The following is a 24,687-nucleotide window of genomic DNA, read 5'->3' on the forward strand; positions in this document are numbered from 1 at the left end:
CCTCAGCTCTGAAAAGATGGGGTGTTACTTCCTTTATTCATCCAAGGAGTAGGTCCATAACATTTATTTTGCCCTACTAATGTATGGGGCACCATGCTAGGTAATTGGAGATACAGAAGCCTGAAACCCATGCTGAGGGTCCCGGGGCCTTCAAGTCTGGGAGAGAGTAACCCCCCTCCCCCATCCTGGGACGGTGCAAAGGCAGCAGCCCAGAACCCACGGGAGAAGCCTCGCAGGCACTAAGTCACATCATTTTGGCCTCTAAACCTCAGGATGAGCAGGGATTCCCTCCTGCGATGTAGCGGAGGAAAGGGAATCAGAATCCCAGGATGATAGCGGCTTTCGTGTCCTGAAGAAGCAGGAATACATTCAGGGCAGTGCCGAGAAGCCCTTCTGCTGGGCAGGCGTGGTTTGAGCACCAGGCAAGTAAGGGTAATTAGGCGAGCCTGAAACAAGCCCGGTGTGCAAAGGAGGCGGGGCAACAAGAACAGAAAGTCCAGAGAGTCAGAATGTGCTTCCGGCCGGGGACAGGCCTCTGCCCCAGTGGCCATCCATCCTTGTGTGTGATCAAAGGGGCAGAAAATGAGAGCAAAAAATAAGCAAGGACATGAGAGATGCCTCCACGCAGTGGCTTTCAGTTCCCTCTCCTCATTTTGTACTTTATAAATTTTTTTTTTCAACGTTTATTTATTTTTAGGACAGAGAGAGACAGAGCATGAACGGGGCAGGGGCAGAGAGAGAGGGAGACACAGAATCGGAAACAGGCTCCAGGCTCTGAGCCATCAGCCCAGAGCCTGACGCGGGGCTCGAACTCACGGACCGGGAGATCGTGACCTGGCTGAAGTCAGACGCTCAACCGACTGCGCCACCCAGGCGCCCCTTACTTTAAAGACAGACTTTAGGGGCGCCTGGGTGGCTCAGTCGGTTGAGTGTCCGACTACAGCTCAGGTCGTGAGCTCGTTGGTGGCGAGTCTGAGCCCGGCGTCGTCGGGCTCTGTGCTGACAGCTCGGAGCCTGCTTCGGATTCTGTGTCTCCCTCTCTCACTGCCCCTCCCCCGTTCGTGCTCTGTCTCTTTCTCAAACAAAATAAACATGAAAAAAAAATAAAGAAAGAAAGAAAGAAAGAGAGACTTTAGATCATTGGAAAATAACCATTGCAAAGAAGCCTCGGTTTGCCTGGTAACCAGACATAGTATGTTTGGAAGCAATTTTATTTTTTTTTAATTTTTTAAATTATTTATTTATTTATTTATTTATCATCTATTTTTGAGACACGGAGAGAGTGTGAGTGGGGAAGGGGCAAGAGAGAGAGGGAGACACAGAATCCGAAGCAGGCTCCGGGCTCCGAGCTCTCAGCACAGAGCCCGATGCGGGGCTCGAAGCCGCAGACCGCGAGATCGTGACCTGAGCCGACGCTCGACAGACTGAGCCACCCAGGCGCCCCACTTATTTTTTTTACTGTCATTGTCAAAAGGCAACTCAAGTTTAAAACGTTTAGAGAAATTTAGTTTGTCAAATTCCTAATTGGGGTGAATGTGCTGGGCAAATTAATTAGAGATGTTGATTGCTTAAAGCAGTATCACTCAGTAGATTCAGAAAGTTAGTAAAAGGGACATGAAACCAAGTTCGCAAAGTAGTGAGGATTTCTCTCCATCAGTAAAGGCCCCTGGACTTTAAAGAATTTAGTAAACAGCCTCTCCTACCCCGACGCCTGTAAACTTGTCTGTAGTGACACTGCCTGCCCTCCAGGGGGCCCAGGCTGCTCCTAGTGACTCCCTACCTCTCCTGAGCCCTCCACCTGGTCCCCACCACTTCCGTCGTCCTCCCTCACTGTGTGCCCACTTCTCCCAACGCACACACTGGCTCCTTCCCTACAGCCCTAAATGAACTCAAGCCTATCCCATTAAAATAACCAATCTTCTCTGGGGCGCCTGGGTGGCGCAGTCGGTTAAGCGTCCGACTTCAGCCAGGTCACGATCTCGCGGTCTGTGAGTTCGAGCCCTGCGTCGGGCTCTGGGCTGATGGCTCAGAGCCTGGAGCCTGCTTCCTGCTTCCGATTCTGTGTCTCCCTCTCTCTCTGCCCCTCCCCCGTTCATGCTCTGTCTCTCTCTGTCCCAAAAATAAATAAACGTTGAATAAAAAAATAAAAAATAACCAATCTTCTCTTGACCCGACCATGATTGCCCTGTTGCTCTCCTCCCCTCACAGCTCAGCTTCTCTTCCTTGCCTCTTGTTCCCTCCTCTGCCCAAGACTGTCCAGCCTCTTCCCTGTCTCCCCTTTCCACTAATAACCAATTAGTTGCTAAATCTAATGGACACTTTCCAGCTCCCCAGCTGGACTTCTCTGTAGCATTTGACATGTGCAGCCTCTCTCCCTTCTTGGAAATATCTGCTTTCAGTTCCCCTCCCCTATTCCTTTGATGGTTTCTTCTCTATCTTCTAGGCTGGTTCACCTTCCTCCTATCACCTCCCCCCATGTCAGTGCTCCCCAAAGTCTATCTTTCCTATCTTCTCTTTTCACTGTGCACGCTCTTGTAACTTGGTCCTCTTCCAAGTTGCCCTCTCTCAGCCAGTGACACCCCCATCCACCCATAGCTCAAGCCAGAAACCTGGCAGTAACTGCAAAACTTCCACCTTCTCTGGCCAATCACCAAGGAGCCATTCATCGGCTTCCCCGTAACTGATGACCTTTCTAAAGCCCAAATCGGAGCCTATCGCTCCTTACTCCTGCTCAAATCTCACAGTTCTAACTTCGAGTGTCCTTCTTCCGGTTCCTTCTCTCCACTTATGTACTAAACCGCATGTAGATCGTGAATGACTAGCGCAGGGCATGGCACACAGTAGACGTCAATAAACGCTTGTGGATTGTGAATGCTGAAAGGTGAAGGTAAGAAGACGGGAAAACGCAGATCATGCAGCTCCCAATGGCCAAAGCGAGAACAATTTGAGCAAAATAAATAAATAGATAAAGTAGAATTGGATTATAACCTAAAGTAGAAACTAAATATCCATGAGTCCATATTGATAGATTTAAATGATTGAATAAATTAATAAATGGAGGAGAAGAGATAAATCTCCCATACGGACGAATTCTAAAGACTACATATTGATACCCCCCTCCACTACTCAAGGGTAGGCTATGCCTAGTGACTCCCTTCAAAAGAGTACAATTTGGAAAGTGTGTGTGTGGGGAGGGACACGTATAACTCTACAGTGGGATAACCTGATAAATGCTACCTCAGCCAGGGAGCAGGATCAACATTATCCATCGTTAGTTATGTTAACAGTATGCACACTTGATATGGTGGGATGAATCCGGGACTCCATGATCTCCCTTCCTGCGACTCATAACCTCGGGTCTCATCATGAGAGAAACATCAGACAGAGGCCGATAAAGCAGGGTGATGGGTTCATTCTACATGCCAACTTGACTAGTCTACAGGGCTCATTCAATCAAACACGAACCTAGGTGTTCTCTGAGGGTATTTTTATATGTGATTAACATCTACAGTCTGTTGACTTTAAGTAAAAGATAATATGGATGGTCCTCATCCAATCAGTTGAAAGGCCTTATGGAGCAAAAGTAAGGGTTCCCTGATGACGAAGAAATTCTACCCGTGGACTGAAGTGTCAACACTTGCCCTATAGACTTTGGACTTGCTAATCAGCACCCCCTCCACTGAGTAAGCCAATTTCTTGGCAATAAAGCAATTTATTATTTATTATCTATTTATTTATTGTAATTTATTATTATTATTTATTAATAAACATTTATCTATACATGTCTAAAATATATTTATAAATATATAAACATATATATACATACATATGTACACAGAGAGACATATATGTTTATACATCTCTGTATGTCTCTGACTCTCTGCCCTCCTGGTTCCCAAGGGTTAAAGAAGACACCAAAATGGAAATTATAAAAAGTTTTGAACCGAATGAAAGACAATGCCAAGAGAACGAGAAGACAAGCCACAGACTGGGAGAAAATACTTGCAAAAGATACATCTGATAATGGACTATTTTTGAAAATATGCAAAGAAGTCATAAAATTCAACAATAAGAAAATGAACAACCTGGGGCGCCTGGGTGGCTCAGTCGGTTAAGTGTCCGGCTTCGGCTCAGGTCATGATCTCACGGTTCTTGAGTTGGAGACCGCGTCGGGTTCTGTGCTGACAGTTTGGAGCCTGGAACCTGTTTTGGATTCTGTGTCTCCCTCTCTCTCTGCCCCTCCCCTGATCATGCTCCGTCTCTCTCAAAAATAAAATAACATTAAAAAAATTTTTTTAAAACAGAGAGGGAGGTAAACCATAGAGACTTTTTTTTAAGCTTTTATTTATTTATTTTTAAGAGAGAGAGAGAGAGAACAAGCAGGAGAGGGGCAGAGAGAGAGGGAGACTCAGAATCTGAAGCAGGCTCCAGGCTCTGAGCTGTCAGCACAGAGCCCGACGCGGGGCTCGAACCCACGAACCTGTGAGATCATGCCATGAGCCGAAGTCAGACGCCCAAACCACTGAGCCACCCAGGTGCCCCAAGAGACTCTTAAAAATAGAGAACAAACTGAAGGTTGCTGGAGGGGGTTGGTGGGGTGATGGGTTAATGGGTGACGGGCATTAAGGAGGGCAATTTTCAGGAGGAGCACTGGATGTTATATACAAGAGACAATCACTAGGTTCTACTCCTGAAGCCAAGACTACGCGGTATGTTAACTAAGTTGACTATTAAAAAAAAAAAAAGTAGAAAAAAGTAAGAGTAAAATACATAAAACACAAATAAAGTCTCATAGAATCAATAACAACAAAGTTACTTCTCTTAAAAGATTAAGAAAATTTAAAAATCTCTAGTGTGACTTATGAAACAAAGATCTCGTTCGGCAAACGTCAGGAATGAAAAGGTGATCGGGCGCCTGGCTGGCTCAGTCGCAAGAGCACGTGACTCGTTCTCGGGGTTGTGAGTTCAGCCCTGCGTTGGGTGTAGAGATCACTTAAAATAAAGAAACTTTAAGAAGTAATGAAAAGGTGAACTTCACTACCAGTTTAAGGACATTACAATAAGAGGGGGCGCCTGAGTGGCTGAGTCAGTGGAGCGGCCAACTTCAGCTCAGGTCACGATCTCACAGTTCATGAGTTTGAGCCCCGCATGGGGCTTGCTGCTGTCAGTGCAGAGTCCACGTCAGGTCCTCTGTCCCCCTCTCTCTCTGGTCTTTGCTCCGCTCGCATGCTCTCTCTCTCTCTCTCAAAATAAATAAACTTAAAAAAATAAACTTAAGAAAAATAAAATAAAATAAGAGTATATTATGGATACATTTATTTTATATGCCCAGAATTTAAAATTTTCAATAAAATGGGCAGAGTCTTAGAAAACTATGACTTACCCTCTCCAGAAGCCAAAAGGGAATTCTACCTCATCATGATGGAGGTGCAAGGACTGGACTGTCTGTCTTGCTGTAAACGACTAGAAAACTAGACGAGACGTATGAAACAACCGTTGGAGACATTGACGATGGGCGGTGCAGGGCTGAAATCTCTAAGACGAGGGGAACAAACAAAGTAAGCCCCATGCTTGTCCCAGTTTCTGCCCGGAGGCACGGCCTCATCGGTGCCGGGAAGTTGTCCCAAAGCAGCGGGGTTTGCCGGGGTTGAGACAAGAGGTCAGAGGTTAGGGAGGCTTTCACGACTGGAATTTGCAAAATGGAATATTACAGATAAAGGAGCTATGTATAGAAAGAGCTCCAGAAATATGCATCAGAGTGTCCCTGAGACTGCCGTTGAATATTAAGCCACGTATGTGAGGGTGAAATTCCACCCATCTGAGAGAGGCAGTGGCAGGCTGTGAGCGAAAGACTTGCCAGAGATTACAGAAGGCGAGGACGTAGCTAAGTTCCGGCCACCCAGAGTGGAGAATCCTTGTTAAAACACCCAGGGCACTCAGGAGAGGCTCTAGAAAGGTAACAGACACCTTGGTAGTAGGGCTACTGTAGCGTTAGAGTAAAGGCACATTTAGACCTCCCCTAACACCTTAAAAATAAGTTTCAAAAGAATTGAGTTTCTCATGAGTAAGTTAACTAATTGCCCGATAAGACCAAGTCCAGCATTTTGGGAAACAAAACTCAGCACCTTGAGTAATGCAGTAAGTCATGGTCTGAGAGAAAATGTTTACAACGTACATATCTGACAAAAGGCTTGCATCTAGACTATGTAAAGAATTCCTACAACTCAATGATGAAACCAGGCAAACAACTCAATGAAAAAAATTTGCAAAAGACTTGAACAGACACATCACACACACACACACACACCACACACACACACACACACACACAAATGGCTAATAAGCTCGTTGAAAAGCTCACATCGGGGCGCCTGGTGGCTCAGTCGGTTAAGCATCCGACTTCGGCTCAGGTCACGATCTCACGGTCCGTAAGTTTCGAGCCCCGTGTCGGGCTCTGGGCTGATGGCTCAGAGCCTGGAGCCTGCTTCGGATTCTGTGTCTCCCTCTCTCTCTCTCTGCCCCTCCTTTGCTCTCTGTCTCTCTCTCTCTCAAAAATAAATAAACATAGGGGCGCCTGGTGGCGCAGTCGGTTAAGCGTCCGACTTCAGCCAGGTCACGATCTTGCGGTCCGTGAGTTCGAGCCCGCGCTCGGGCTCTGGGCTGATGGCTCGGAGCCCGGAGCCTGTTTCCGATTCTGTGTCCCCCTCTCCTCTCTGCCCCTCACCCATCATGCTCTGTCTCTCTCTGTCCCAAAAATAAATAAAAACGTTGAAAAAAAAATTAAAAAAAAATAAAACATTAAAATAATAATAATAATAATAATAATTGGGGCGCCTGGGTGGACGCAGTCGGTTGAGCGTCCGACTTCAGCCAGGTCACGATCTCACGGTCCGGGAGCTCGAGCCCCGCGTCGGGCTCTGGGCTGATGGCTCAGAGCCTGGAGCTGTTTCCGATTCTGTGTCTCCCTCTCTCTCTGCCCCTCCCCCGTTCATGCTCTGTCTCTCTCTGTCCCAAAAAATAAATAAATGTGAAAAAAAATTAAAAAAAAAAATAATAAATAAGGGATGAATTAATGATACTTGCAACAACATGAATACATTCCCAAAATGTTATGCTAAGTGAAAGAAACTAGACACATACATCCTATATGATTACATTTAAATAAAATTCTTTAAAAAAAACTAGTTTACAGTGACAAAGTAGATAAATGGTTGCCTGTGGACAAGGGTGAGGCAAAGGATTGACTGGGAAGACCCACAAAGGAATCTTTTTAGTGATGGATTATTCCATATCTTGATAGTGGGTGTATGCATTTGTCAAAACTCATTGACTTGTAAAATTAACACAGGCCCATTTATTGTGTGTAAATTATTCTTCGGTGTGAGCTTGAAAAATGGAGAAACCATTGGGGCGCCTGGGTGGCTCAGTCAGTTAAGTGTCTGACTTCAGCTCAGGTCATGATCTCACAGTTTGTGGGTTCAAGCCCCGTGTCGGGCTCTGTGCTGACAGCTCAGAACCTGGAGCCTGTTTCAGATTCTGAGTCTCCCTCTCTCTCTGCCCCTCCCCTATTCATGCTCTGTCTCTGTCTCAAGAATAAATAAACATTAAAAAAATTTAAAAAATAATAATAATAAAAATGGAGAACCAGTTAACAAAGTCAAAATAAAAAACTAAGACAAAAAAAAAAGATAATAGAATACCAAAATGATGCACAATGATTAAAGGAATGAATCAGCAAAGATAGTTCCATGACCAGATAGCTTCATCACTAAATTCAGTCACATATTCAAGAAGCAAATGCTTCCAAAGATTCACAAATTATGTCATGAAGCATAAAAAATAAGGTGGCATGTCTTAACTCATTTAACAGCATAATCTAATACCCAACCTGGCATGGTATAGTACAAGGGAGGGAAATAATAGGTCAATCTCACGCATGAACATAAATTTTAAAAGCCTAAATGAATAAAACATTTAGCAAACTAAAGCCAATAATATATAAAAAAGGTAATATACCATGACCAAATTGGCTTATCCTAGAAATGGAATTTGATGACATTAGAAAAAATCAATTTATGTAATCCTCCACATGAACGTAAAGACAGAGTAAAAACCAAATATGCATCTCAGAAACAGAAAAAGCATTTGATAAAATTTTGTCACCCATTAATGATGAACACTTTGAGCAAACTAAAATAGAAGGGAACTTCTGTAACCTGATAAGAGATACCTACAAAAAACTTGTAGCAAACATCACACTTAATATTGAAATCTTTCCTTCTGAGGCCAAAAACAGAACAAGGATGCTTGTTGTTTGGTGAGGAAAAGACAGACCTGTTTTTGCAAATGACCTAATTGTGTATCAAGAAAATCCAAAAGAAGCTACAGGTTAATTAATTCAGCGTATAGAAATTTTCAGCAAATCAGTAGAATCGGCTTAAAAGTCAATCGCACAAAGACAGACAACTCATTTAAAAAATGTTCAAAGTGGGGCGCCTGGGTGGCTCAGTCAGTTGAGTGCCTGACTCCTGATTTTGGCTCAAGTCATAATCCCAGAGTTGTTGGATCGAGCCCTGGATCAGGCTCCAAGCCGAGTGAGGAGCCTGCTTAAGATTCTCTCTTTCCTTCTGCCCCTCTCCCTTCTTGTGCTCTCTCTCTCTCAAAATAAAAAAAAACAAAATAAAATAAAACAAAGGAAAATTAACAAGTGTTGGTGGAGAAACTAGAACCCTCGTATATCTCTGGTGGGAATGTAAAATTGCTCGACCCCTGTGGAAACACTTTGCTCCTCAGCAAGTGAAGCATAGAATAACCAACCATACGACACAGCAATTCGGAAGAATTGCGAACACTCACAATAGATCCCAGGTGACCATTTTGGCCTTTCTGCCCATTACAGGGTCCACCTTGACCCTGCTGATTAAGTGCCATCACCTGGCCTCTGTTCTGGGCTCCCGTCGTACACATCGACTCTGGGAAGCCCCCTTTCACAGCAGCTTCTGCTACCACCGACTTTCGCCTGCAGAGCAGAACCACTACTGAGTTGTAAAGAGTGCCAGTGTCCCCTAACATCTAGCCCGTTCCTTATCACTTTATTGAAGAAGTATCTCTGGGCCTCCATGAAGAATACAGCGGGCTGGAGGGTTCCCTGATCACATAATTATAATTTCATTCTGGTGTGCCCACCTCTCTGCCTTTGAACCCCCCTCCCCAGCATTCTGCCACTCAGTTCCGGCCTCTCCACCTCATTTGCCGTAATGCGTAGATTTTCCTAAACTTTGAAGATCTATCCCAGTAGCATCTTGCAACTGGCTTCAGATGTCCTTGCCAAGGCTTTAAAATGTTAACTCCTCGGCTCTGGGAGAGTATCCCAGATCAATAAACTCTCCGTTATTCAGACTTATTATATTCCACCCCCTGGCCCCCGTCCAGCACTCTCATGGGGTAAGTAGAGGCACGTTCTCCCAATTTCTGCGACACGTTAGCCAGTCAGATCCTGCAGTCTTCTGATGAATAATCCCTTTCTTGTCGTCGCTGGGATAGTACTTCCCCGCTTGGTGCATGGTGACACTTAACCGAAGTTATGGGTCTAGAACCGTGGGGGGTCCCTGGGTAGCTCAGTCGGTTAAGCGTCCGACTTCGGCTCAGGTCATGATTTCACAGTCCACGAGTTCGAGCCCCGGTTAAGCGTCCGACTTCGGCTCAGGTCATGATCTCACAGTCCACGAGTTCGAGCCCCACGTTGGGCTCTGTGCTGACAGCCTGGAGCCTGCCTCTGATTCTGTGTCTCCCTCTCTCTCTGCCCCTCCCCGCTCATGCTCTGTCTCTCTCACTCTCAAAAATGAATAAATGTTAAGAAACTTTTTTTAGAATCATGGAGGGAGTCAAGAGTCAGATCTTGAAGAGGGTAGGTATCATCTTATGGGGCATCTGCCTCAGATGTGGACTTTGCACAGTATGCAGGCAAGGAGAGGCCACTTCCGCTGCCCCAAAGGGTTCAGGGAAAAAATCTGAGGGTCCCAGGACAGATGATCCCATACCAGATCTCAGGGGCCTGACTTGTTGCGTCTTTAAAGACATAATTCTGCCATTCTCACAATCAGATTATGGGATCGATTTTCAGCACAGTCTTCCCTGCACAGGCTGCAGATGAGAGTTTCCTTAAATGCTGCCATAGAGGCCTTCCTGCTCTCACCCTGAACCCTGAGTTGATAGTTGGCTGATGTGAGTCTCTCATTTTTGTCTTTTAGCACTTTGATGTCATTTAACAACAACCGGCCAACTCGGCCATCCTTATAATGACCACTTCCCTCCTACGTCTCAAATACTAGAGATATTCACAGGCCGTACACCCTGTATTCACCAAGGGGAAAGTAATCATGATGTGTAGCACTCTAGTGGATCTAAGGACTCCACTTACCTCAGCAAAGTAACCCTTGTTGCCATATGGATGGTGAATAATACAATTCCAGAATCCTATCCTGAGAACCTGCTTCCTAGGACCACTTAAAATACCAGCTGTATTTTGGGGAGTTGCCCTAGAAGTAGAACCTAGGGAAAGGATTCAAAAGCAAGTTTTTATTTGAGAAATGATGCTAAGAACCACCAGGAAGCAAGCGAGAAAGCAACATGGGGAAGGAGAGGAGGCTAATAAGGGCACGCCCTCAAGAAAGTTAAGAGTGTGAACGACTACGAGCACCTGGGTGGCTCAGTCGGTTCAGTGTCCAACTCCTGCTTTTGGCTCAGGTCACGATTCCAGGGTCGTGGGATCGAACCCTGCATTGGGCTCTGTGCTAAGTGTGGAGCCTGCTTGAGATTCTCTCTCTCTCTCTCTCTCTCTCTCTCTCTCTGCTCCTCTCCCTCACTCACGTCTTCTCTCTTTCTAACATTAGAAAATATATATATTAAGAGTGTGACCAGCTAGAGCTTAAAATCCTGTTGGGACACTCAGGGAACAAATAATAATGTGAGCCTCAGGACCACCCCAAGTGAGGGCTGAGGGAGCTGGGGTATCTATTCACCAATCCCCATCAGTTATTTCCTGAGGGTTGCTCTGGATGGAAGTATAATTCCCCAGAACTTTCAGCCTGCCCAGTGTTTGTTGGAGTAGAGCAGGCTCCAGTGGCCAGAGAGAGCCCTTGGGGAAAGAGTCGCAGTTTTTTTTGGCAGTTGGCAGTTCTTCCAGTGTACCCAAGAGCTGAGCGAATGTGGGAGGAGCACTGACAACATTTACTACACCTAGGGAGGAATCCTTTCACCAGATACAACAGTGGGTCCACTAAACTGGAGATCGAGGCTCGCCTGGGCTCAGAGCACAGAAGGTTACTATGGGGTGACTATCCCAAATTCCAAGGGATATTGGGTTGCAGCTATGCAATGAAGGTAGGGAAGACTATGCCTAGGACCCATGGGATTCTCTGGTGTGCCTCTCCTTTCTTCCATGTCCAATAGCAAAAGTTAAAGAAAAAACGCAGGAACTCAATTCTGAGGACTTAGAATCATCAAGAATGAAGGCTTGGTCACTTGACCTGGTTAAAAAAAAAAAAAAACAATTAACAAGCTGAGGTTATGGCTACAGGCAAAATGAAAATGAAATGAGTAATGGAAGAGGAGAGTTACAAAGGTAAACTTGTAACAGTTACAGGAATAAGGATTGTAGAAGCCATAGGTATTTTCTTTCTTGCTTGTTTTGTATTATTAATACATATTAATAATACATAGTATTACGTATGTAATAAAGACATATTAATCTACATATTAATCTCTACACATTAATCCCTCCCCTCCTTTCTTTCCCTTATTATTTTATAGGCGGTTTTTTGTTGATAATGAACTTCATAATTTAGCCTTTAGGTTACAGAATCCTCTAGAGGAAATGTGGCTGAACTAGGTGAGGTATTAGCATCACCCAGAAATGGCTACTGTTACCGTAGTGACTTTGCAGCTCCACTTTTAGGAGTGGGAACCAGAGCATCTTCATTGGTACAAAGGACAACTGCATCTTGCGAGGCAAACATATGAAGTTCATTACTGTTCATTTTTTAAGTTTCTTTTTTAATGTTTATTTATTTTTGAGAGAGGGAGACACAGAATCCAAAGCAGGCTCCAGGCTCTGAGCTGTCAGCACAGAGCCTGATGCGGGGCTCAAACCCATGAACCGTGAGATCATGACCTGAGCTGAAGTCAGATGCTTAACTGACTAAGCCACCCAGGCACCCCATACTGTTCATTTTTTTTAAAGTTTATTTATTTGAGTGAGAGAGAGAGAGAGTGGGGAGGGGAAGAGAGTGAGTGAGTGAGTGAGTGGGGGAGGGAGAGAGAAAGTGAGAGAGAGAGAGAGAGAGAGAGAGAGGATCCCAAGCAGGCTCTGAGCTGTCAGTGAAAAGCCTGATACAGGGCACGAACTCACCAACCATGAGATCATGACCTGAGATGAAACAAAGAGATGCTTAACTGACAGCTACCCAGTCACCCCTGTTACTGTTCAAATACGTATAGAAAGATGTGTACAGGGGCGCCAGGGTGGCTAAGCATCTAACTCTTGGTTTCAGCTCAGGCCATGATCTCATGGTTTGGTTCACGAATTCGAGCCCTGCATGGGGCTCTGCGCTGACATCGCAGAGCCTGCTTGGGATTCTGTCTCCCGCTTTCTCTGCCCACCCCACCCCCTGCTTGCTCCTAGCTCTCTCTCAAAATAAATAAAAGTAAACTTAAAAAAAAATATGTATAAATGTTGAGCAGGTAGAGAGGCAGACTAATGTCAGTTATTCATTTCTTGCCTTTCTGCTCTAAATCCATTATTTGTGTCTCTGCTGTCTGATTTGAGTGCATCTGACTCTGCAAACTTGTTTCCCAGTCTCCGTTACTAATTGGCTTTCTGTTAGGTTCTGCTAAAGAGACACTACAGAGAGATGGAAGGCAGGAGGAAGAAAGAAGGAACTATCTCCCCATATTTCTGTTTTTTTTTCAGAGTTGCTCTGTCGTTGGAAGTTGGCTCCAGCCTTCAGCTTCATTCTGCACGCCAAGAACCAGCTTTGTAAACAGCTCCTCTGAGGAATAAGCAGCAGCCTCCTGGTGACTTTGCCTGAATCTGAGCCCCAACTCAGTAGGGCCCTACCTGTGGTCTCTTTGGGTGTAGCAATCCCACCTCTTCTCTTTTGTTCCCTCAGCCCTCGCTGCTTCATTTGGTTACGAGTTCCATGTCGTCCCAGTGTTCTCTTTCTCTTTTCGCTTTTAGTCTTCTAACTCCTGTGTAACCAATTCCCTGTATTAAATCCCTTCTATCTGAAATACATAATGTGGTTTCCATTTTTCTTACTAGGCCCTTTCGGATACACAAAATTACCCTCAGTGACAGAATAGATAAACTGTAGTATTGACATGTATTGGAATCATATACGAGGAAAATAATAGAGAAAGAATAGACAAATAACAAATTTTCTTTTAATAAAAAACATTAAACTATATATTTATTGATCGACATATAGGTGATAAAACTATAAAGAAAAGCAAGGAAATGGTTATCACAAAAGTCAGGATAGTGGTTGTCCCTTGGGGGGATAGATGAAGAGAAGATCTGGGTGTGTTTGGGAAGTCCTGGGTTCTTGACAACTTTCTATTTCTTGATCTTTAAGGAAATGACACAGGTGTTTGTTTTGTAAATATTCTTTAAACGGCACCTATGTGTTTTACATGCTCTTTTGTTCACATGACATACCCTGCAACTGAAAAACAAAAGAATATCATGATTGGCCTTGGCTATCTAGCTGGAGGCAGGAGGATGATAAGAGGGCCTTCTAGAAGTGAGGGAAGAGGGAAACGGCAAAGGAGAAACAGAAAAGACCAAGTCTGAGGTCCTGGAAGCCAAGAATTGAGGCTGAGGTTGAGTAGACATGAGATCTTTGCTGGGAGTGCCCAGGGAGTGAGACCGGGGTTGTGAGCTTGCATAGGCCTTTTTTTTTTTTTTTTTTTTTTTAATCTCTTCCTCTGTTTGTGCTAACAGAGGGTCCCTGCCTGCCTGCTGACCATATTCAGATGTTGGTGCACATGTGAATCCGTGTGGGGACATATGTGGAGTAAATCCAGGAGGTGGACAGAGTTGGTGAATACACATAAGCTGAGCCCTAGGATGGACATTCCTAAAGCCAAATGGGAAAATTGGTTGTACCCCACTTTAACACAGAAGGATTTCTGTGGGAGCTGGAGATTTCGGAGTGTGAAAGAGAACAGGTTGAGTAGAGGAATGGAGCAGGTGCAAGCAGGGATGAGAGAACAACTGGGAGGCAGAGGGTGACAGGAAAGCCAGGCAATGCATCCATTTCACTTTACCCTAAAAGATGTGATCAGCTTTGGGGGCTCTCTTAGCCTTGCAGAGTGAGTTGATGGCACCATGCAGCAATGCTGATAGCCAGGGGGTTAACCCTCAAGCCAGTTGCCCTGGGATGGTGTGAGGGTGTAGTAGGACTCCGAGAGAGAGAGAGAGAGAGAGAGAGAGAGAGAGAGAGCGCGCAGTGCCTTGGCCCTTAGCTGCCAGTCTAGTCTCACAGTCCTGAGTGGTTCAAGCCGCTAGGCTCCTACGGCTTATTCTGGATTCCCATCCCCCACCCTAGGAGCCGTTGAATCCACCGGCCGGTGCTGACAAGCCAAACACCAGATACACAGTCTCTCCGACTGCTCCTTGGCCTCCTAGGTTACCGCGTAGGGCCACCTGAGCTCTCTGGAGGCAGACCTGATCCCGGCCTCCTTGAGAACGAAGATACTGATTGGGTGTGGGACGGGGCTGCGATGAGGGTATGGGAAGTGAGGACCTCCTTTCCCCGGCAGCAGGAGGAAAACTGAGACACCACCGATCACAGCTCAGAAACCAGGGAGTTCAGTCGTTGGAACTCAGAGACGCGAGGAGAGGGGTCCCGGGCCCTGAGTGTGGGAATGGACAACAGGCCAGATACCCCCTCTTCCTCCTTCCAATCGCTGCTTCTTCCGGGGACCCCCTCCGCCCTCCCTCTGCCCCAGCCCTCTCCCCCCACCCACCCCCAAATTCTGCATCCTCTGCGGATTGGTGCCCGGCCTGCCAGGGGCGGGGCCCGAGGGCCCTGACGTCACCAGCCGAGGGGGGCGGACGTCTAAGGGAGGGGGGTGACGGGCCCGGCTCAGCACCTCGGAGAGCTCCCTCCGGCCTTGTTTTGCTCTGGAATCGCCGCCGGGGGAGGGTGCCAGGGGGCCGGGCACCGGGAGCAGCGGCAGGGGGATGACCGAGCAGGGATCGAGGGGCCCCGGCGGGCAGAGGGCCCAGCCGTGATCCGGCGGGGGGGGGCCGGGGCTCCAGGCGGGGTGGGGGGCAGCTGGTGGCGGCAGCAGTGGCCGCACATCTGGATGGAAGCGAGCTTTGTCCAGACCACCATGGCTCTGGGGCTGTCCTCCAAGAAAGCGTCTTCCCGCAATGTGGCCGTGGAGCGTAGGAACCTGATCACCGTGTGCAGGTGGGCGCCGCTGGCGGGGGGTGGTCAGGGAGAGGCGTCGGGGCGGGCTGCGGAAATAAGGACCGAACGTGCCTGCCGGGAGGGTGCACAGCAGCCACGGAGGAAAAGGGATGAAGCACAGAGTTAAGAGGAGCGCGTCCACTGTTCCTCTCAGGCCCAGACCAGGAGGGGGTTTGGAGGTCTGGTCCCTATCCTTCTAGGCCAACTCAGGCCTATGCCCAGTCCGGGGCCTGGGGGTGAGGGGTGTTTAATTGGCACTGCAGCTTCCTGTGAAAACCAGGAAGTGACATTGTGCGTGAGGGGGAGGGGTGGGGATGGCTGGCTCCCTTGCTGGGGGCGGGGGCGAGGTGGGCAGAGAAGAACGGACAGGTAGCGGCCTGAACGCCCTCCAAGCATACCCTCACTCCCACCCCTGACACCCTGGCCTCTCAGGGGTGGGGCTTTCCTGGGAGATTTCCCAGGCTCAAATCCGGGAGCAGAGATGGTGCCCTCCTCCATCTCTGGGCAGCTGCAGCCTGTGGCAGGATCAACTAGGGGTGTGGGCAAAGCCCCTGAATCCACCCAGTGAAGGGTGAGGGACGCTGTGCCTGCCGTGGGAAGGAGGGAGGGTCTGACCGCAGAAGCCTGGGTCTCCTGGGTTCCAGGGAGGAGACTGGGAGGGCAGATGTGTCCCTGAGGGTGGGGCTGTCGCAGTGTTGGGAAGATTCATCTGCTTTTGGGGGGCCCAGGAAATGAACCTTCCCACCTCAGCCCCGCAGTGACTCACCCTCACTGCCCTGCCCTGAGCCAGGAGCGGCCAGTTGCCCAGCCACTGTCCCTCAGCCTCACCTGCCCTCATCTCTCCCTCTAGGACCTCCCCCCACCACCAGCTGCCTTCTCCATCTGCAACCTCCCCACCCCCCATGCCACCTCTGAGGGCAGGCACTCCAAGTGCTGGGCTCAGCTGTCCTGCCTTGCCGCCCCCACCTTGCCTACACACAGGCCTTGGCCCTGCTCCTTCCCCCCAGGAATCAGCGCTCACCTGATGCCCTGGCTCCTGCCCGCCATAGCTCGTTCCAGGTTCCTGAGCACACACCCAACCACACTGCATCTGCCCCAGCCCAAAGTGCAGGCTGCTGCCTCCACCCTCACCTCTCAACCCCTGCCACTATGGTATAAAACAAAGGTTTCTGCCTTTGGGACCAGAGGGTCCTAGGTTCAAGCTCTGACTTCATCAGTTATTTGCTATACAACCATGGGAAGTCTCCCAACCATTCTGGGCCTTGGGTGCCTCATCATCCCCACTGTCAATGTAACAGCCACACCAAGGAATAGTTATGGCATAATTCGTGTAGGACCACACGCCTGGCACATGAAAATAGCCCTCTCCTGATGGTACCCTTCCTGTCTCTGAGAAGAAGGTTCTTCTTCTTTCCTTTGCCTGCTAGGACAACTGAGCCTCTTGAGTGCATGGGGAAAGGGGGGGGGTGCGGGGAATCTCCCTTTGGCCTAGGCTGGAGAAGCAGAGGTTCTGGAGGTTCGGAAGTGGGCTTAGAGCTGGGGTGTGAGGGACAGAGTTTTGGAGGGGGTTGGGGGCATGACAAAGACTTAGAAACCCCTCAGGCCCCTGCCACCTCATCACTGTCATGTGGTTCGCCTCCAGCTCCCAGAACAGTTCCCTTTAGCAGGCCAAGGGCTCCCCCGGGCCCTGGCCTCCCCGTCTCCATGGTAACCTGCAGCAGCCACTGCACCTCCTAACAAGGAACACACCATGGGGCTCCCGGGGGCAATGACCAGTTCGGCGACACCCCTGAGGATAGATGGCAGATGGCTGCCACACTGAAACGAGCCCCAGGCCCCCACTGAGGGCTGACCCAGATGACCAGAAAATATCACAGGGGATGAAGCGTGCTGCATAATGAAGCTCAGCTAATGCCCTAAACACACGCTCCTTCCAGCAGGGTCGACCTTACCATTAATGGCCCTGCTCCTCGCCACCCCTGCCCAATGGCCTATACACACTTACCTTCTTCCAGTCCTTCCTGGAGCCCGAGGCAGGTACTCTATTATTCCTGTTTGGGCCTCAGAGAGATTAAATGACCCGTCCAAGGCCACATGGATATCACCTGGAAACAGGATTTGAGTCCATCAGGCTGCTTCCATCTACTACGACCCCAACACTGACCTGGCTCTGATTTCGGGCCAGACCAGCTCTAAGCCCAAAGAGAGGGAGGGCTCAGTTCTGCCATTGGTCTGAGAGCCTCAGAGGACAGTGCGTAAGGGCTGGAGCTTGCAGAGTGGAAGGCAGAGGAGGCAGGGGCTGCTCCCAGGCCTTGGGAATCGTGATGGCCACCAGGAGGCCACAAGATGTAGCAGAAAGAGGAAGCGCTTTGGAATCAGACATACTTACCTGACTCCTCACTAGCTGTGTGACTCTGAACAGATCAGTCCACCTCTTGAATCTTCAATTACCTTATCTGTTAAATGGGAATGATGATAGTAAGAGGACCTACCTCCCAGAGCTGTTGTAAAGATGGATGAGCTAATACATGCAAACTACAGTGCTTGACACATTACAGGGCTTGATAAGCTTAGGGGGGGAAGGGCAGTTCCAAGCAGCCCCCATATCCCCCAACACCCACTCTTGCTCTGCTACCCACAATAGGGTAATAATGGGATGTTGGGAGCTGTGTCCTCATTCCTGCCCCATCCCAGTGCAGGGATGGCAGGTGCAGATTGCAGGGATAGGGATTGCAGAGGTAGCTGAGGCTCTGAGCAGGATTGCAGAGAAGGACGGGGGCTGCTGGGCTCCAGTTTCTCAGCCCTGTTGGCTTCCCTTGATTCCCTTCCTCTCTGAGAAGCCAGGTGTCTGGACCTCTAAGACCCCTTCCAGAGATCTGCTGCCAATGTCCCGCACACACACACCCAATGTGTGTCAGACCCACAACCTGCACACACACACACACACACACACACACAGAGACACACAACGCCCCAGCCCAGCTCTGCACCGCCTGGTTCTGGGCAGCTGGTGTGTGGGCGACCAGGCTAGGAAGGAGAAGGGGAAAGGGGGGCATCCGTGTGCTAAAAGCCCACCTGGCCACCCTTGCATGCCCACGCTCCATGTGCTCAGTGCCAACTCACATGTCCTGGCACAGTGACCCCCCGCCGCCCCAGAAGGGACTGAAGTTTGTTCCAGCAATAGCAGAAGACAGCACAGGGCAGGGGTACAAACCCACTTCTAACTCCTAGCTGACCCTCTGACCCACACACATAGAAAATGCAACTCCAAAGGATGGGCAAGAAGGAAGGGGCTCTGGGAAAGACCCCTGACTCCGGGTGTCTCATCTTCTTACCTGTTCTATCCCCTCTCATACTTTATTCCTGAAGTTTCCTTTCTCTAGCTGTCACCTCTCCTATCACCTATATGTCAATCAGTCTCCCACCTGCCACTCTATCACTCCCAGGTCACAGCACCTCTGTGGTCACTGTGTATCCCTCCGTATTTCACCTTCTTTCCCTTTCCCACCACACCCATGCTCTTCATGACCTCTTCTCTGTCCTTCTCTCCCTCTCTTTGCCTAACACCCCTCCTCTACTGCCATTACCCTGTTGTCTCACTGGACCCCCCACTTCCCCCTCTCCCACCCCTCACCAGGTTCTCTGTGAAAACGCTGCTGGAGAAGTATACGGCAGAACCCATCGATGACTCATCCGAGGAGTTTGTGAATTTTGCAGCCATCTTAGAGCAGATCCTCAGCCACCGTTTCAAAGGTGGGCGGGCCCAGCTCCGTGTCCCCTGTTGTCCAGCCCTCCTAACTCCCAGCCTTTAGCTTCAGCCACCCACTCTGATCTCCCCTGCGGCTTCTGAACCCCATCATTGACTCTGGGCCATGCACAGAGCTGGGAAGAGGGGACGGGGTCTTCTGGCCACTTGAGTGGGTGCCCACAAGCCCAATCAATGGGCGTGCAGTTTTATGCTAGCGAGCCCTTTGTGCACATGCGTGTGTGTGCACATATGTTTGGGGGAGGCACCATGTGTGGGCGTGGCTGCTTATACTTATGCATGTGTATACCCCATTACATGGACCCTGTACAAACTCCCTGGTTTTGCTGAGCCCCCTCCCTGCCCTGGCTCAGCCTGTGCCCCAGCAGGTCCGGTGAGCTGGTTCAGCTCAGACGGGCAGCGGGGCTTCTGGGACTATATCCGGTTGGCCTGCAGCAAAGTGCCCAACAATTGTGTGAGCAGCATTGAGAACATGGAAAACATCAGCACAGCCCGAGCCAAGGTGAGGGGCCTGTGATGGGCAGGGCGAGGTTGCAGGGGAATACCGGGGGGGGGGGGGATTGCCTGCTCCTTGTTCCTCACCCCTGCCTACAGGCACTGGGTAGAAGAGCCACAGGAGGTCTAGACCCAATAGTGCACTCATGGGTCCCTTCAGGGCAACAAATAAAGGTGAGTGTGCTTTCCAGGGCCGGGCATGGATCCGAGTGGCACTGATGGAGAAGCGAATGTCGGAATACATCACCACAGCTCTGCGGGACACCCGGACCACCAGGTCAGACCCTCTCAGTCAGCTCGGACCACAGATCCCAGTGTGCACGTTCACTGCCTAAACATACTTGATCCTTCAATTCTTAGAGCAACCTTCGGTACCTGGACTACAACTCCCAGCATGCACTGCTAGCTTGCCAGTTTCCCTCTCCCAGACTATCCTCTGCCACTGCGCCTGCCCTCCTGGAACACACCTTTAGCACCACCACCATCTCTTCCAAGTCAGATTAATTATTCTCCACCATCCGGCAGCACTGACCTCATGCACAGCCCTAACCTTAGACACACACCTCTGAACAAGCCTCAACTATGTTAACCTTGTTCCATGACCTATAACACAGAGCCCTACCTACTCCGCAAACAGTGGCAGCAGTCTGTACTTGCTACCCATGGACGACAGAGTCCCAGTGTGCCGAGCCTCAGTCCCTGCACCGTGGGTTTGCAGAGAGAATGGGTCTCAGGGGCAGGGGTCACAGGCAGAATTTGTGCTTGAAGCTGAGTATGGTCAGGGTCATGTCTCTCTCCCCACCAACCCAGTGGTCACATACAACCCAATGTTTTTACTCCATTCTATCTCTAGTCTGTCCTCACATGTCAGAGTTTACATCACCATATTTTTGAGCACCTGCTGTATGCCAAGCACTAACGATTAGAACTGGTTTCCTGATTTTACCGTTCTGGATGACTCCATGCTTTGCGGGAAAGGGGTAGTTCAGAGGATGGAGGAAAGTATTCTCAGGGAACACACGTTCTAATAGGTGGGAGACACAGTGGGCCCCACTCTGAGGGAGAGACCAGATCCACACCTGAGAGGTGAGCAGGAAAGAGACCCCTCTTTCCTCTAGGAAAGGTCTGTAGTAAGCTAACAAGAGAAGTCCTGAGGGGTGCCCCACCCCCCACCCCCGCGGGAGGATGCTGCACCATCAGTCCCTCGCTCCCCCGCCCCGCAGACGTTTCTATGACTCGGGAGCCATCATGCTTCGGGAGGAAGCCACCGTCCTCACCGGGATGCTGATCGGACTGAGCGCCATAGACTTCAGGTGGGGTCTGGATGGAGGTGGCGGAGGGAGTTTAGCCGCGAACGCCCACATTCCCATCTCCTCCTACCCGCCCCCAACCTTGTGGTTCCTCTGCCCCCAGCTTCTGCCTAAAGGGCGAAGTGCTGGACGGGAAGACCCCCGTGGTCATCGATTACACACCCTACCTAAAGTTCACCCAGAGGTGAGCAGCAGGACTGCTGTGATGGGTGGGGGACGGCGGGCAGGGGGCAGGCTGCGCCGGCATCCGGGTCCCTCCGCCCCAGGGGGCCGGCAAGGGAAGCCCGGGCGGGCAGAGCGGGCCGTGCCCACCGCTCCTTCCCCCAAGCTATGACTACCTGACGGACGAGGAGGAGCGGCACAGCGCCGAGAGCAGTACCAGCGAGGACAACTCGCCCGAGCACCCGTACCTGCCGCTCGTCACCGACGAGGACAGCTGGTACAGCAAATGGCACAAGATGGAACAGAAGTTCCGCATCGTCTACGCGCAGAAGGTGCGTGATGCCGCGGCGGGGGCTGCGGGCTGGGGGGAAGGGGGCGGGCGGCCGCTGGGACCCTCCCCCCGCGTCCCGCGGCCCGGGCTGAGCCGGCGCCCCGCAGGGCTACCTGGAGGAGCTGGTGCGCCTGCGCGAGTCGCAGCTGAAGGACCTGGAGGCGGAGAACCGGCGGCTGCAGCTGCAGCTGGAGGAGGCGGCGGCGCAGAACCAGCGCGAGAAGCGGGAGTTGGAAGGCGTGATCCTGGAGCTGCAGGAGCAGCTGTGAGCGCCGCCGCCGCCCTTCCCCGTCCCGGCCACCCCGACCACATCGCCCCCAGAGTCTAACGTCACCTTCCTTGATAACAGCATCTAGTGCAACCAACCGCCAGCATCAAACCACTGATCCCCTCACCTCCTCCACCCCAGGCCCCCGTCCCCAGCGAACTAAATTACTCTCAACGTAAGATCCTGGGCGCCCCACTTCATCCGTCAGCTACCATGGTTATAGAACATTACTCCTGGGACCCCAACATTACTGATAAGGACCTCAAATGTTACTTAGCAACCTTCAACACGATCCCGCTATTCCCTCTGCTCGACAGCCCTCTGATCCGCAACCACTGACCATCATCCCCACGGTGACCACTGACTTCACTGCTACTCATCCCCGATAGCTCCCCCCTAGACCTTTTCATTACCCTGTGACCTCCCAGCAGGAGTCCCCAAGATACCCCATTAACCTTCAGGATTCCCACTCTGTTCTCTATCCACTCCACACTGACTTGAGTCCCACAAACATCCCATTGTCCCCTCCATCCCCCAGTAGGAGCACACCAAATCCCCGTCACCTCTCTAACCCCCAGTACCTTCCACTGACTCCCAGGATCTGCCCTACTGATCCTCAACATTCTATCCCCATTTCTGCTACCCAGGTTTCATTCCTAACCCCACCACCACCTCTTTCTGAGCTCGCCCCCCCCTCCCCACTTCTGCTCCCTCTCCTAGCCAGTCCTGACCCCTCCTCCCCATCCCAGGACAGGTCTGATCCCCGGTGACCACGTTCCCCTGGCCCAGGGTTCCAAAGAGCTCACTACTCCCCTGGTCAACCAATGGCCGTCACTAGGAACGCTCAATGGGGCAGAGGGTGCCAACAACCCCAAGCTCTACCGGAGGTAAGCCTCAGCCAGGCTCAGCTTGGGCCCGAGTGCTGGCCCTTACTGGGAAGAGGGGCACTGGGAGGTGGGGGAGGGGGCTGTAGGCCTCTGCCTGCACACCAGCCCTCTGCTCTGCCACAGACACAGTTTCATGAGCACGGAGCCACTGTCAGCTGAAGCCAGTCTGAGCTCGGACTCCCAGCGCCTGGGAGAGGGCAAACGGGATGAGGAGCCCTGGGGCCCCATCGGTGAGCCCCCGACCCAGCACCCAACTCTTCCAAGAAGGGCTGAGGCCAGGCCTTGGGGCCTATGGAATTGGCCCTGGCCAATTCCCTCTTTCATTCAGCCCTTCCAGAGAGCTTAGCACAGCAATTAAGTTTGGTTTGGGGGTGTTGGGCAGACCCTAGGGCAAACTAGCTGTGCCTCCTCTCCCCTGCCAGCTCGGTCAGTCACTTCACCTGGCTGAGCACTTCCCATCTGTAAAATGGGGATGCTGATTAAAATAACCACCCATGTTGGCCTATGGTGAGGGCTCAATGGCTTTTTGGCATGATGACATCCTCAAGGGGCTCACAAATTCTTGGGGAATTCTTTGCCTAACTGATTTGCTCTTATCTCATGCACTCTGCGAACCGCTTGCCTGACCATTGTTTCCCCCTTTTCTTTGGCTGCCAGGAAGCTCAGAGCCAAATTAGTGGCTCTCTTCAAGCGAATGTCCAGGACTTCAACGCATGCATTTTGTGTTGCCCTCCCCTGGCTTCACCTTGGTTCCCCGCCCTAGTTTTCCCGGTGCCTGGACTTCTGCCTTTTCTTTCTAAAAACCACACTGTACTGGATGATTTTAGATCTTCTTTGAGACAAGGCAGGCTATGGACGTGGAACCCCGCCACACTGTGTTTGTGATTGTCCGTGTGTCTGTCTCCCCACCAGACTGTGAGCTCCGTGAGGGCAGGGACCGTGTCTCGTCCGTTCTCTGTATCCCCAGTGCTTGGAACGGAACAAGTGCTCACCGTGTGTTTAATAAACAGACAGAGAGGATGAACCTCAGGGGGAGACAGAGACATAAACTGACGATTACAATACAGTGTCCCTGGCACTGTGCATGGCATGGGCAGATGCTTATCAAGGTTTAACCGAAAATGGCAAATGCTCCAGAGATGAGGAAAAATTCCCGGGGGAGGGGGGGGGTTCACCTGAGGGCTGCCCCTCCACTGCCTTCGCCTGTACCCCCCTCCCCAACTCACACACAGGCAGACCAGTTGGCTTGGCCTCACCTGCCCTCTCTCCCCAGGGAAGGACCCCACGCCCTCCATGCTGGGCCTCTGCGGCTCCCTGGCCTCCATCCCCAGCTGCAAGTCCCTGGCGAGCTTCAAATCCAACGAGTGCCTGGTGAGCGACAGTCCTGAGGGCAGCCCAGCACTGAGCCCCAGCTGAGGAGCGGTGTGGGTAGCACCAACGCCAGCCCCCCCACCCCCATCCTGGCCAGGGGCACAGACACCTGCCGCCTTTCCTCAGAGTCCCCCAGTCCAGGCCACTTTTCCAGGGAACGCTGCCCACCCAGCCATGGGTCTCTTGCGAAAGGCACCCTTTGCTTCTCGCCAGTTTTAGCTTTCTGCCCAAGGGAGCAGGAGCTGCAAAGGGGAGTCGGTTGGGCCAGGCTGCAGGGGCACCGCGGCCCCAGGGAATCCTTGGGGAAGTTTGTTCCATTCTTCTGGTGACCCTGACGCCTGGCTGGCTTCCCACTGGACTCTTCTTCGCTCATCCCCACCACCCTCCTCAGGAGCTGGTGGCCCAGCCTCAGCACCCCCACCTCCCACGCCTCTTCAGTCTGTCGTTGTGTATTCCCTGGAGTCCCTCCCTTCCCAGTCCCCAGGGCAGGGGCTCTGAGGGGATCAGGCAAATAAAAACCAGAAGACTGAGGGCAACTTTGTCTGTGGGGGGCTGGGACTGGACACTGTCCTGAGGTGGCATAATCTGATAGAGGCGGTGCCGGGCCCATAACGAAGG

General features: G+C 50.7%; 1 protein-coding gene and 2 long non-coding RNA genes across 6 annotated transcripts in view; 2 read left to right on the forward strand and 1 right to left on the reverse strand.

The window, feature by feature from the left end:
- Positions 1 to 4,940, forward strand: part of LOC115500921 — a 21,290-nt gene extending 16,350 nt beyond the window's left edge. The window contains exon 3 of the long non-coding RNA XR_003964667.1: positions 4,929 to 4,940. This is a non-coding gene — a long non-coding RNA (uncharacterized LOC115500921). The remainder of the gene's footprint in view (positions 1 to 4,928) is intronic.
- An 8,591-nt stretch (positions 4,941 to 13,531) lies between these two features.
- On the reverse strand, positions 13,532 to 17,957 carry LOC115500756. The gene is made up of 3 exons (XR_003964640.1): positions 17,869 to 17,957; positions 17,485 to 17,584; positions 13,532 to 15,551 (listed from the first exon to the last, which is right to left on the reverse strand). It is a non-coding gene; the product is annotated as an uncharacterized LOC115500756 (long non-coding RNA).
- Positions 15,148 to 24,599, forward strand: RUNDC3A (RUN domain containing 3A). 4 transcript variants are annotated; one of them, XM_030295435.1, is made up of 11 exons: positions 15,148 to 15,479; positions 19,117 to 19,232; positions 19,599 to 19,747; positions 19,932 to 20,017; positions 20,964 to 21,053; positions 21,154 to 21,234; positions 21,379 to 21,544; positions 21,651 to 21,808; positions 22,561 to 22,698; positions 22,822 to 22,928; positions 23,972 to 24,599. In XM_030295435.1, exons 1-11 carry the CDS (start codon positions 15,373 to 15,375, stop codon positions 24,112 to 24,114), a joined length of 1,341 nt encoding a protein of 446 aa, XP_030151295.1. In that variant the 5' UTR covers positions 15,148 to 15,372; the 3' UTR covers positions 24,115 to 24,599. The 4 variants fall into 4 exon arrangements, with proteins under 4 accessions (XP_030151295.1, XP_030151296.1, XP_030151297.1 ...); XM_030295436.1 differs by having other exon boundaries at positions 19,614 to 19,747; XM_030295437.1 differs by lacking the exon at positions 23,972 to 24,599 and adding an exon at positions 23,356 to 23,733.
- The last annotated feature ends 88 nt before the right edge of the window (positions 24,600 to 24,687 follow it).

The sequence above is a fragment of the Lynx canadensis genome, chromosome E1 (assembly GCF_007474595.2).
Source record: "Lynx canadensis isolate LIC74 chromosome E1, mLynCan4.pri.v2, whole genome shotgun sequence".
In the NCBI taxonomy this organism is placed as follows: Eukaryota; Metazoa; Chordata; class Mammalia; order Carnivora; family Felidae; genus Lynx; species Lynx canadensis.